Consider the following 14,408-nt stretch of genomic DNA (forward strand, 5'->3'; position numbering starts at 1 on the left):
GACAAGAATATTATCCTTACAAAAATTTCATATTCAAATGTGTTCCTTCATTATTAAGCAATCTGATAATAGACCATGTAAATTTGTTCTCCTGATAACCAGAAACACTTTTTGTTTCCAATATTGTACATCAGCAACTAATTATATGTAAGTTTTTAAAATACAGTAGCTGAAAAACTTACCAGTAAAAATGTAGAAGACTGGAATGCAATAACCAGCTATTTCTCATTTACAGAAGAATAGCACAACTGAAGGCTGTAGCACTGCGGTCCTTACGAGAATAAAGGTTTTTTTGTAGAATAAAAATTATTTTTTTCTCACTTTGAACTGAGAGCAGCTTTCCTCTATTTATTCAGCAAATTTAATGTTAAATGTCAGTTTAGTATGTTGAGGGGTTTTTTAGACACATATATTTATGCAAGCATTCTTGCACATATAATATACTAATAGGGGGAAAAAAACCTTACCCAAAAGCTTTTTTGAGGATTTTTTGATGCTATAAAGGCATCATCCAATTCTAATTACAAAATTCTTCCATAGGTATCTGTTATGTTCTGTTATTTCCTCTCCCCAACAATACCTCTGAGGTATTTAATATCAGGGAATAATTCCATTAACTTGATTAGCTTTCCATGCCCTGTTTATCTTTATAGAGTAGCAGTTACACAAACATGAAAAATCTGCATGATACCTTCCATTCTGCTTTTAAACATGAAATAGTCTCTGTGAATGCATTATATTAAATGGTTTTGGTAATTACAGTTTTTATTTTATGTTTACTTATTTTCTATTTTAATACTATGTTATCTTCATCAGAATGCCTCTTAAGATAACTAAATAACTTCCCTCTTTTATGAACACTCCCTCAAACATTGGATTTAAAAAGCAGTTTAGGAATCTGAAATTTATTACTTGAAAAAAATTTAGGCAGCTAAACCCCAAGTTTCAAATCTTATAAGCTCCACCTATTCTTGTCTGATGATCAGAAACCAATTCTAATTTATTTTAGGTCTAGATGGCACTGAGATTCACAAAGCCTGCTCAGAGCTTGCCTCACACACAAACACACACTTATGGTCTTCACAAAACACAAAGCAGCCAACAGCAGTTCATCTCAAAAACACACCTCTTCCCTTGTGATAATAAAATAATGACTCACTATTTTGTACGTTTTTTCCTTTTTTTTCTTTAACGTTATTTGCTGATTAGAGTACTTAGCCAGGCTACTGGAAAAATAGTATATCAAATTGCTTTTCTGGCCAAGGATGTTCCGGTCTTTACCTACTATTTCTAAGAAGGAACCAGCTGTTTTGGGAAGGGACATTTCATCCTTTCTGTGGAAGCTGCCCAAGGTATGGGATAGTCATAGCATCAGTTAGTTTTGTGTAATTAGCGGTTGGTTAAAGCACTGCATTTTTACTTTTTTCAGTATAAAGAAACAGTCTTATAGTAGACACCATAACCCAGGTCTGCCCCCTTCCCAGGAGTACCATCCCAACTACCAACCACACTGACAATTCCACTTCTTTTTGTATTTCAGGATGTCTTCAATGGAAAACTGTTGCCTCAAAATGCATCACATCATTATTCTTCTCGTCCCAGAGTACCTCGTCTATTCCAGGCTACTCATCAATTTCTAGTTTAATCTGATGAGCAGAAGCAGGTCACTGACTTAGTTCTCCATTACCAGCAAGATGTGGCCTGTCACCTAATCTGGGAATTGCAGCAACTGTTAGCCAGGAGACTGGAATCATGATGAGAAATGTGGATTCCCATGCTTAACAGCACCTGCGATGATGGCAAAGTTTAGTCACAGCCTTGGATCCAGACTTTCACTTGCATATCACGTTATCAGCAGCTTCAAGGCACTCCTCTAGGAAACAAGTATTTTAATCTGGTGTATAACTATTAAACTCTCATAAAGGACTAGTGGCAGCACTACAAGCACCAGCTGTGTTAGTATGACTCTAATCAAGTGACATTACTGACCTGGGAGAGGAGCCCATACAGGTGGCACAGTTCCCTATCAGACCTGCTTTGAAGATGCAGGCAGAGGATTTTCTAGTTCTTCTCATTCCAATCAGGCTTAAACAGGGTACAGGCTGAGATAAGTCAGCCGGTGCGGTTGAAGGCATATGAAAAAGCGGAACTTTTCAGAACGAAAGAGTAAGAGGTCTAGAGGATTTACACACCTAATGGGATTCTGCAGCAGCTAAGCAAAAAAATTCTGCATCAGATTTTGAAGTTAAATCAAATGCAGGCACCAACTTCCTGCTTGAGGCATTTATTTTGGCCTCTCTGGGGACGATGTAGGAGATTGTCAGGCTTTGAGCACAGCACTCCCACATGAAGAGCTCTGTACACGCTCAAAGGACTCTGCTGTTACAAGCACCCTGCACACGATGCAGTGTTGTGTTGCACACATTGGTGCAACGGGACAACACATGCAGCAGCCAGGCACAATCAGCATCAGCTCTACTCCATGTGTTGTCTGTAGGGTTTCCCTCATGCTGCTATCACAAGTCATAATTCTGTAACCGATAAAAGAATGAAAAACATGCAACAGAAATGACCATGCTTCTTGATATTTCCTACCGACTAACATAAGCATATGCCCCAGTTCCTGATAAGCGTGCAAGGCACTGGAGATCCCATTCAGGGCTCCTTTGCTCATCCTTTGCATAGTAGAGGGATCCAAAGTACCAAGTACAGGGGTACAAGCTTCTTTCAGGAGGCCAGGTACCCAGGAGGTGTTGTAATGTTGAGTGCTGGAACATGTCTTTCATTTTAATATTTACAAGGAAAGAGGGAAGCCACCTTTGAAGACCTAAGTAACTGGCAATGGATAAAGGAACTCAGCACTTGTGGTCGGAATAGGAAAAGAGAAAAAAATTAAAAGACCTCTGATCATTTGAATAAGCTTTGCAGAATCATTTGAAGATGTGTTTTACTGATTTATTTCACTTTAACGATGGGTGTGTGAACTCTAAAGAGAATTTAAAGACATTTTCCCTACTGTTTTTAATTATTGAATATTGTATAGTATTTCTTTTCAAGCCAAGAGCAATAAAAAACCTCAGGAATATGTCAGTGCTTACTAGGACCTGATTCATGTTTTGTCTCTGAAGGAGAAGGAAAGGGAGCACCAACAGCAACTGAATATTATATTAGAGCTGACTGAATGTGGTTTTACTTCATATTGCAACACACAAGGAGCATGTATACAGACAATTACTACATCTCAACAAAGGAGCAGTAAATTCTTAAAACACATTAATTTCATTATTCATGAACATCGGACCAGACCCATGGTCAGTTTTTCTCAGAGAAGTGAAAAATAATGTATTACAAAAGTCATAGCTGTCACAAATGCAATGCAACAGTAACATACAGAATATGCGTTCGCCACTGACCTGAATGATTCCTCCTAGAAATGAAACTGCTGCTGCAACTCCAATCCTCTGCATTTCAAACTCCGATAGGCCCAAAACTCCTGAATTATTGCTTGTAGTGAAATTAGTGCTGACTGAAGGAACAAGACGCTCAACTGCATTGGCAGATATTAAGGAAGTTAAAGCAAAAGTTCCTATAAAAAAAGCCACGCATTAGTCACCAATAATTCTATATCTGTCTGTACTCATGACTCATGGTCACTTTTTCAAAATTTGGACATTATGAGTGAAAGTGCCATTTTATGCATTTCTGTCATGCTAAGGACAATTTTTAAGGTAATCTTTTTATGTAACACACATTTCTTCATGTAAAATACCTTTTGCACATGTGAATTAAATGTCAATTTTTTGTGAGCATATTCATTTAGACATGTTAACAGAAAAGGTTCAAACACAACAACTCAGAATGATTTCAAGTTATCAGAAATCCTTTTAACTCACCTTGGATGTGATGAAACAGCTTTTTGTCTGAGGATTCCAAATGTTCACCATTCAAATTTCTAGGCCAATTAATTCACGTTGTATACAGAGTACCTAGCCCATTATAGTTAGTGGATGTGTATGTTTGAAAACTCAACAACCCACACTCTAATAAATGGAGGCAGATTATGAGAGAAACATTTATTTGCTGAGAGAGGTAAAGCAAGTTTAATGACACACAGATAAGGATGATAATTCAATATTAAAAAGCACAAACACATCATGCAAAGCTCTAAGAGCATAAGAAATGCCCTACTATGTCAGACCAATGGTCCGTCTTGCACAGTACTCTGCCTCCAGCTGTGGCAATCATCGTAGGTGTTACCCAGGGAAAGCACACAAGCCTGGCCACTTTCTGCAGGCCATTCCCCTCATAATCCCTCAGCATCCATAGCTCTTGTGTTAGGGAAGCACATCCTTATCTGACCCTTTAAGTTTTTTATTATGGACTAGCATTCATGAATTTGTCAAACCTCTGAACCTGCTTGTATTTTCTGCCTCCACAATATCCTCTGGGAGCAGTTTACAGAAGTTCACCATCTGCCTGTAGTATTTTCTTTAATCTATACTTATATAGTTATAAAGTTATATACTTATAATATAAATTATATCAAAGAAAAGGTGTAAGTTTTATAAAGTGATCTCTCACCAAATTCATTGAGCTCTCTTTATTTCTACTATTGCAGGACATGGTGAACACAGTTCTACCTTCACCTTGGCCTTCACAGAGTAAACCTCCCAGCATGAATGCCTTGGTAACCTACCAGGGACACCTCCACCCTGAAAAATGACCACTAGGTCCTACCTTTTGCTTCTTATCCTTTAACATGTTAATAATTAATAAAAGAACTTTTCTTCTATCACAAGGGCAACTTAGTTTCTTTAGTAACCTTTAGTAACAGAACTTTATCAGTAGCTGTTTGACCATTCTGATATCTTATTCAAAGTATTTCCTTTTTCTATGTGCTTACTGACACTCGTACAGTACTCTAGGAGGTTAGGGAGGTAGGATTTTCCTTTACAAGAGTCACATTAACTCCTCTTCAACAGACTCTGATTACACATATCTTTCAGTGATCTTATTTTTTATTATAGTCTGTAATAATAGGGGTGCAAGACAGGTCTGCAGTTCCCAGGATTCCCTCCAGAGCCCTACTGACAGATGAAATTACACTGGTAACTTGACAGTCCTGTGGCCTTCTCAGAAAGGTGTCCCACCAGTTTTGTTCCCAGCTTCCTGATTTTGATGTATTTAAAGAACCTTTAACTACCAGTTTGATCATCCTCTCCATGGCACTCTTAAAATTCCTTTTTTTAGCTTTCTAATATTCCTGCATATGTTTGACCTACCACATTTCATGGCTTTCCTGCTCACCTCATTTGGTCAAGCTTTCCATTTTTCAAATGCCAAACTCTTCCCTATGACAGTCCCCTTAATTTTCCCATTGAGCCATGAAGGGGTTTTTTTGATCACATTTTCATTTTTGAATCATGATACACATTTTACCTGGGCCTAAAATACAGTTTTTTTCAAGCAACATTCAGGATGCTTGTAGACATCTTGCTTTTCAAATTGCCCCTTTTTCTTTTAAACCTGTTCCCTCCTTTTTACTTTTTTTTTCTCCAAAAAAATTGGATTTGAAAACAGTTTACATAAAATTCTATCTGAAATCAAAGGTCTATGTGTGGTGTTATGACAGGTGAAGCTACTTCAGAGGATCCTCCATGTTCAATTATATCAAAGAAAAGGTGTAAGGGTTGCTCAGGTGAGTAATCTTTCAAATTGGGTCAGCTGTGTCACAGAAGAGACATTTCAAGTGAGTAAAAGTTGACAGAACTTGGCCAGTGTTGAATTTTCCTTTTCATATTAACATAACTAACTTCACTAACAAAGGACACTTTTATAGTCTGTATACATACGGAGAGCCCCGTTATCTTACAGAAAATGCTGGTAGGAGAAGAGATTGTCACCGATGTATGTGAGGAATTATGGAGTATTTGGGGATCTGAGGCAGGCTGTATAGCTCCAGTTCACCCTGCACACCATAACGCCTTAACCGAGGCTGGTGGGATGAGCGCATGAGACATTTCTACTGGAAGGATCAACAGCATGTGTCACACACATCTATTTAAAAAAATCTTCATGATAGCAAGAGAACTGTTTTGTTTTCTTTTTTTCTTAAGATTAAATTCTGGAATAGACACCTGTGAAAGCAAGAGGTTTCCACGCCAGGGACTGTGCAAGAATCTGCAGCCATGGAGCTGTGGGACTCCTAGCAAATCATTCTCTGAACAGTATTCCCTCACAAGGATAAACCATCAGGCTTAGCTGCTTGTGCTTACCCATTTTATCATCTGTTTTCATTACTAGAGTTTATTTCAGCCAGATACTTACTTATTTACTTCCCTACATATGATCATATGATGCATTCTTGTCTTCCTAATAAACTTACACCAACAAACTGCTGACAATACACTGCTAAATTATTCATTTTTAATATAGGTTCATGTTTAATATATTTAATGAAAAAAAAGTTCAAAAACCCTATACTAATCTTTCTCTACTCAAGTGTCAAAATTATTTTCCAAATTCTAAATTTTCACTTTTTTTTGAATGCTTCTCTTTCTTACATAAGCTGAGTACATGCCATCACTCATTACAGCATCAAGTCACTAACAGCATCCACAGACCCTTCTCAGACATCAAAAGGCTCAAATACTTTCTGTGCCTTTAGGGAAAACAAACTTTCAGCTTTCCTTTTGCTGTAAGACAATGCATGTTCAGCAATTTTTAAGAATTTAACTGAATATTTTTTAACAAATACGGTGCTTGAAACATGTAGCTAACTTCTTAGTAAAACAGTTGTCAGTACATACACTCAAGCAATCAGATTCTGCAGAGTTCATTTTGTGTGTGATTACCCAGAACCATCTTTCCTTGTTTCAGTTGTTTTTCTTCTCCACAAGGAAAACATACCTCCTCCCTGCTTAAATCTTCCGACGACCACAGAGGCTGCTTCCCTTTACCCAGTCCTACCGCGCTTTACTACTGGGCCTGTCTCATCCTTCCTGCAAACTTCAGAGGCCACCGAGTGCCCACTTCAGCACAACAAAGAACTTGTAGTTCAGTCTCATGAGTATTATTTCTAACTTTGGCCTATAACTTAGAATCATAGAATCATTAAGGTTGGAAAAGACCTCTAAGATCATCGAGTCCAACCGTCAACCCAACACCACCATGTCCACTAAACCATGTCCCTAAGCGCCTCATCTACACGTCTTTTAGTCCCTAAGCGCCTCATCTACCCGTCTTTTAAATACTTCCAGGGATGGTGACTCAACCACTTCCCTGGGCAGCCTGTTCCAATGTTTAACTACTCTTTCAGTAAAGAAATTTTTCCTTACATCCAATCTAAACCTCCCCTGGCGCAACTTGAGGCCATTTCCTCTCATCCTTTCGCCAGTTACTTGGGAGAAGAGACCAACACCCACCTCGCTACAACCTCCTTTCAGGTAGTTGTAGAGAGCGATGAGGTCTCCCCTCAGCCTCCTTTTCTCCAGGCTAAACAACCCCAGTTCCCTCAGCCGCTCCTCATAAGACTTGTTCTCCAGACCCCTCACCAGCCTCGTTGCCCTTCTCTGGACACGCTCCAGCACCTCGACGTCCTTCTTGTAGTGAGGGGCCCAAAACTGAACAAGTGTTCGAGGTGTGGCCTCACCAGTGCCGAGTACAGGGGCACCATCACTTCCCTGCTCCTGCTGGCCACACTATTTCTGATACAGGCCAGGATGCCATTGACCTTCTTGGCTGCCTGGGCACACTGCCGGCTCATGTTCAGCCGGCTGTCAACCAACACCCCCAGGTCCTTTTCCGCCAGGCAGCTTTCCAGCCACTCTTCCCCAAGCCTGTAGCGTTGCATGGGGTTGTTGTGGCCAAAGTGCAAGACCCAAAGAACTTGGGTTCTTCGGAGTCAGAAACAGAGCATTCACCTACCTATTAGGAGATTAAAGTCATTCAACTCTTGCAGCTGCTGTTGGCTCTGCTGAGGGTAAACAAGCAACTCATAACTACTAGCACAGAAGCCAGAGAGCACCTTTCGCTGCCTACCTAATCACTCTGCAAGTGGACAAGAGTTGTACTGAACTCATTGGCAGAATCTCCAGCTTCAATACCATAGCAGGTAATAGGCATAGAAAGCTTTTTTTCTGAGAAATGCAGGGTTTGTGTTTTAGACACGTGAGAAGTAATGCGTGTTTTCTATGGTTTAAGAAGCAGTCGAGCCTTTTTCATTCCTGTTTGTATATATCTTGTTGGCTGAGCCCTTTGTTAAAATCTTAGCCTGAAACAGATTTCTAAAGTAAAGTTAAAATACAAAAGCCCTTAGTGAACTACTCTTACAAAGGAAGTGTCAATGCAATATGAAATTATAATGGCAGGAGTAACTCCAATATATTCTTAATGAGGCTCTTTAAAATACTTAAACTGGCAAAAAATAGTTGTAAAAAGAAGCACAAAAACATCTTATTTCTGTTTAGTCTTAGATAATTTTCCTTCCATTGATTTTATAACAAACAAAAAATGTTCAGTTTCCAATTCCTTATTTCTGAACATGTTTTTAGCAAATAGATACTTACCTGTCGCAACATGACGTCCCATTCCAAATATAGCATAAATAATGACAGGGAAGAAAGAGCCATATAAACCAAAAACTGGATGGACTGAAGACAGAACCGCAAAGGCCAGCCCTATAGAAAGTTAAATGGAATTACTTCAGTATATGAAGATAAAACTGTTCTGCATTCAATTTCTTTTTTAATGAGGAAACATCTACAATTTTATTAAGAGCAGGAAAAAACCCACTTTCATTCACAAAAACCTAGAGCATAAGCCAACTACTGTACAATGAGGATCAGGTAGGACTGTGGAAGGTTTTTCATCTATTGTCTGTCATCAAAATCCTCACACTTTCTTCTGGGTCTTGGTCACCAGCAGAAACAAATGGGTCGCAGATATAATCCATGGCACCAGCTACCATGTTTACAGGTTGTCTCCATCAGTGGTTCCAAACATTTTTTTAACGGACAATCCTCACAGGAGGAGGCAGCACCATTTTGCCCCCACCCTCGCAGACACGAATTTGAGACTGCCAGGGCTCCAGGCAGTCAGATGGTTATTTCTTACAAACAGTTCAAAACCTATAATTTTGGTTTGGATGGAGGCCCTTCAGCCTGCTTTCTTCTAATTCCTTAAACAAAAAAGTATTCTGGAGTTCATTGTCTTTAAGTGCCTGGGTTTTTTAATCCTTTAGCTATTAACTTTTTTGTTGTTGTTGTTATGTAAAGCTGTCAGTCCAGAAACAGAAAGTATTTGACTTTCATGTTGAGATGGAGAATGAACTGAACTGGTTAGGATTTAACTTTACAGACTTACTAGGTACCTTCATTGTTTAGCTATAGAGGGCAGTATCCATCTTTTTCTTAGAAAGTCTCAGAATATGCCAAGAAATCATCTTTTAATAGATACATTCCTGCAAAGCAGACCTTTGGTTGCTGTTCAACTTTAGATACCTAAGTCTGCATTGACTTCTTACAAGTCAGCATAAAGAGACTTACAAGTCAGCAGAGAGAGACTCCACAGGCTAAGCTTCAGACCAGCAGCCTCTACTGCCATTTCACAGTTTTTTTCTCCTAGAAACTAAGAGTAGGAGAAATTGCCTGGCAGAGTTGCTCCGTAAATCTTGGTGAATACCTTGTTGTGCAGTAGGGAAGACAAGACTGGCTTGTATAACACACAAGGTGCCTTTCTGAAGTCCACCCTCAACCTGAGCGACCAGTCTACGCTAGTGTATATGTGTGTGTAGTGGGAGAATGACCATGCATGGTCTGCAACAGAGGTGATTCAGATTTATGAAATGGAGTTGCCTTCTGTGTACATTTGAAATCTCCAAAGAAAATTAAATGTGTAGGACTAATTGTTCTTACCAAACTTTCCTGACTGCTCCAGAAAGCATTTTTTACCTGAAACATTGGTGTATGGGGTTTTAATAATATGGAGAGTGCCAAAGGGTATCTCTGCTTATAGGCTTTCAGTGGCAATTCCAAACATTTTGATTCAAGAGCTCTCTTCTTCAATTTGCATTTGAGTCTGTAACAAAGAGCACATGGTGGGGGGAGGCAATAAAATGCCAAAAGGCCAGAAGTGTCAAGTTCCCTGTGAAGCAGACAAGGCCTAGCAGTTCACCTGTTCTTAGAAAAACGTCACGGTGAAGATTTTGCTGAGATGGATCTTACATGGATCATTTTCATCCACACTGACTCAGCAAAGTAGCACTATCAGTTATGACTTGGGGAGGAAAGGAAATATTTTAAAACACGGTTTTAAAACTTTGATGCCTTCTCTCAAACAGAAATGGACTTCATTGCTCTTTTGCCTTTTAATTAGCGTTATCCACTGATCATCATTTCTGCTTTTTTCTCTTAGCACACCATTATCATGAACCAGAAAGATCTTTGAAATTATAGTTCTATATCCATGTTCACATGATCAACAGATGTAAAAGAAGATTCTGACCCAAGAGCAACACAGAAGGATGTGCTTGAGGAGAATAAAAACAGCACAGGAGAGAACTGCATGACCCTATCCAGATAAAAGTAAGCATGGGGAAAAAAAAGTTAAAGAAAAGGAGAAAGAGATTTTTAAGGTTTGTTCAACACTGAAAAGCTCTTCCATTTTAACCATTTTATGAACTAAAGCAAAAACAAACAAAAACTTTGTAATTAATTCACTAGTAGACTACCACCCACACAGATATTCCAGTCTTGCAAAAAAGCATTATGCAAGGCTAATGTATTTTACTCTCCAAAAAGTAAAGGAACCAGCAAAATCAGTGTAATTTCAGCCACACTTTAATTATAACAACATAATTGAAATGAAGAGGCACAACCTGAATGAACCCTTACGGCCAGAAAAACTGGCCAACAGAAATCTGGCATGAGTCCTGTTAAACTGTCGAAAAGGGGTTACCTTGCCCAGCAAGCCCCCAGCATCCAACAGGAATTTTGCTCTACTCACAGACTTGCCGCTGAGAAATATCTCTTGTTTACAGGCAGATAATCTAAACATAAATCCAGCCCTTGCTTTTTCCCTTTCACGGTCTTTTTGTATTAAGTTTCTAGAAGCGGTGTCTCATTCTTTTCATGGTGAGGTCATGGCAGTCAGGACACAGCTAAAATTACCAGCCTTTGACTCTAGTCCTGGCTCTGTTTGTTAGCTTTTTGTTCCCATGACTGAAGCATGTCAATCATGTGCAAGAGCAGAGGGGCATTATAAAACAGAATTAGTAAAGACTTCAGGCTTTCTAATCAGGCATATAATGTTCAAAGGTTCAAATACTTTTAAAGATATAATCAGTAGTATATTTCAGCTCACTTCATAATTTTCTATTAAATTTTGCTACAATGAATTCCATATGTTCAAGAACTAGTCAAAAGACAGGAAACATTATTTTAATTTTTTTAATTACAAACAGTAATAATACTCAAAAGAAATAGATCATAAAATAAGGATCCCACATAATCTTCACTGGTAATATGGAGAAACCTCCATGGCAGTGACATTAAGGTTTTCAAATAAGAATATAAATTCCATGGAAAGAAATGCAAACAAAGAACGAACAGTAAGTTTGGATACAGTACATTAATATTGTGGTTCTTTGTTTTAACTACCTCCTTATCATAAGATAACATTCTGCAACACAGTTTCATTGAAAACCATGCTCTCTGACTAGCACCGGATGCACAACAGTCCTCTGGCACGCCACACTGAAAAGCCAGAGATGTTGCACCACTGTTGGTAACCGTCAAATGCAGATAACTACAAAATAACAAGCTTGATACAAATAGAAACAAGGCCATGTCCTACCACAGGAGAAAGGTCTCAGTTTGTTAAGTTGATAGTTTCTGTTACGAGGCTAGTGCAAAAACTACAGCAGTAAAGAAATACTTTCCATGGAAAGAGCTATGACTCATCGGAGTATGGTCAACTAGTTAACAATTTTTCTGCATCTGGAAATAAGCTTATGATACATACATGTCTTCTCAGGAAAGCTATACCATGTCTTTTGCAAATATGATACCCAAACCAGAATTTTATATGAAGAAGCAGGAAAAGTAGTAAGTCTATAGTTGATCTGAGGAGTTTCAAAATTTGTATCATTTATTCTTTACTCTGAAAAGCTATAAATTTCAAAGTTTTTCTGGTAATATATATATTCAAATGAATTTTAATTACTGTAACATTTCATTCTTAAACGTGACTGTATTAAGATGGTCAAACCCCAAGTTCAGGGAACCCAAAATGACACTAATACATCTTATCCCACTGAAAATGCTATCTGCAGTTGTGGTCACTCTCTGATGCTTCAGAAGACGACAATTTCTCCCTTTGTTCACAAAGCTGAATTATGTAATAATAAAGGTATTTCCTGTAGACGCCCTAAAATGTAGAATTAACACATATTTAATGAGTGTCCTATCAATCCCTCTTGGAGAACCAACAAATCAGACACTCAATGATTCATATCGCAGGTTTTAATTTCTAACTCCAGGATAGCTAACTTTTACTGAAGAAAAAATAAACCACCACAGAAAACAATTTTAATACTATATTTCATAAAAATTTTCCTATACAAACCTACAGTTCTGGAAGATTCTTTGACACTGGCTTGTTAAGAGCTATTAACACAAAATGATCCTCTGGAAATAATGTCATTTACCTCCAAAACCTGGAAAGCTCAGTATCGGTTCTCTTAATGGTGCACACACAGAGTTCATGCTTGCAAGATCTCTGTTTCCTAATGGCACCATTTGCTGGGGCTACACACATGTGGATCGTACCTTCTGTCTGACTTATTTAAAGAAAAAATATAAAGAGTTTAAAATCATTCCTTAGTTCTTCTGTCATTCAAAGCCTGAGGCAAATGAAGAATCTAAAAGCAAGATGGGAGGACAGATTATGCAAAACGTACCATAAATCTTTCAGAGACCACACAATGTTGAGTTAGCAACCATTCTCACTTTTTTGAAGGATGCTTCAGTGCAGTTTCTTCCCATGCAACTGTCTCCCTCAGTGTGGTGAGAATTAAGCATCTCAGCTGTATTAGTCATACAGTATCTGAAATGCAGCTCTCCCAGTGTACCATCTGACAACTACATCAAAGGTATATTTGAGAAAGCACTCTTCTGCCACTTATGCATACTGACACTTGTATCTTGATGTTCAAAAGAAAGGATATGCAAGTATTATGGTAGAAGAAACAAGTGGACTGCGTGACCCATTTATGAATTCTCTATTCGCGATAACTTGACCCTTCTGTATGTAAAAAAGCTTGGACACACCCAAAAACAGACAGGAGAAAAAAAATCTAGTATTTTCTTTTCTTTTAATGGATCTCCTGGGAAAAAAAGCTATGACTATTGGGAGATAATCAGAGGTTAAATGTTTCAGCCTCTTTAGGATGAATTTGACACAATATCTGAATAGCACAGAGATTTTATAAACTATTATACAGAGAATTCTATGAACTTTTATATATATATATATATATATATACACTTTTTCCAAATATTCTACTAAATTTTCAGGATTCTGCACTTGCTCAGGGGTGAAGTTCCAAAACTTTGGGGGTGCCCATTGACCCAGGTACTTGCCCATCCTATCCCACACCCCCTGCCACTCATAACTATTCAGCCTTGGGGCAGATCTCTGGATGATATTCTTAAATTGCTTATTAACTTTAGACAAAACCGAAACAATATTCCAAAGAAATACCAATAGAAGTATCTTAACTACCCAAGGACGTTTGAAATACTGAAAAGTTACTGTAATGAAGGAGGAAACATCATAGAAGAAGGTAGTGACACTGCCATTCTGTATTTCCTCCATAAAAAACCTCTGAGGAAGAACTGTAATTGCTAGTTGTCTCCACTAAGTGTTATCCGAAGTACAGTAATGGCTTCAGTACGACACTCAGATACCAGCTTTAGCTCAAGGTCAGTGTTTGAAAAATAAACCTCCCAAGCGAAACATCACCAATCACTGCAGACCACAGCAAACTGCAAAAGACAACACCAATCTCTAACAGGTACAGCAAAAAAAAGAGCACGATGCAGGTTAGACAAATCAATATCGAGAACAGAGAAACCAACATTGTGACCCACAACTGTTAACAGATATAAATTCCATAATATGCTCCGGTTAATCTGTTATTATCTCAAACCCTTCGTGCCCCACGTTGGGTGCCAAAAAGGACTGTTGTGATTTAACCTCAGTTGGCAACTGAGCACCACACAGCCACTCGCTCACTCCCCCCCACCCGGTGGGATGGGGGAGAGAATTGGAAGAGTAGAAGTGAGGAAAAACTCGTGGGTTGAGATAAAAACAGTTTAATAATTGAAATAAAATAATAATAGCAATAA

General features: G+C 38.4%; 1 protein-coding gene across 1 annotated transcript in view; it reads right to left on the reverse strand.

Annotated features, from left to right (window-relative positions):
• The window catches only part of SLC26A7 (solute carrier family 26 (anion exchanger), member 7), a 75,715-nt gene that overhangs the window by 50,934 nt on the left and 10,373 nt on the right, over positions 1-14,408 (reverse strand). The window contains exons 2-3 of the mRNA XM_009324428.1: positions 8,568-8,678; positions 3,414-3,586 (exon numbers count right to left, since the gene is read on the reverse strand). Coding sequence (XP_009322703.1) covers positions 3,414-3,586; positions 8,568-8,678 — 284 coding nt within the window. The remainder of the gene's footprint in view (positions 1-3,413; positions 3,587-8,567; positions 8,679-14,408) is intronic.

This window comes from Pygoscelis adeliae, unplaced genomic scaffold (genome assembly GCF_000699105.1).
Source record: "Pygoscelis adeliae isolate BGI_AS28 unplaced genomic scaffold, ASM69910v1 Scaffold145, whole genome shotgun sequence".
NCBI lineage: Eukaryota > Metazoa > Chordata > Aves > Sphenisciformes > Spheniscidae > Pygoscelis > Pygoscelis adeliae.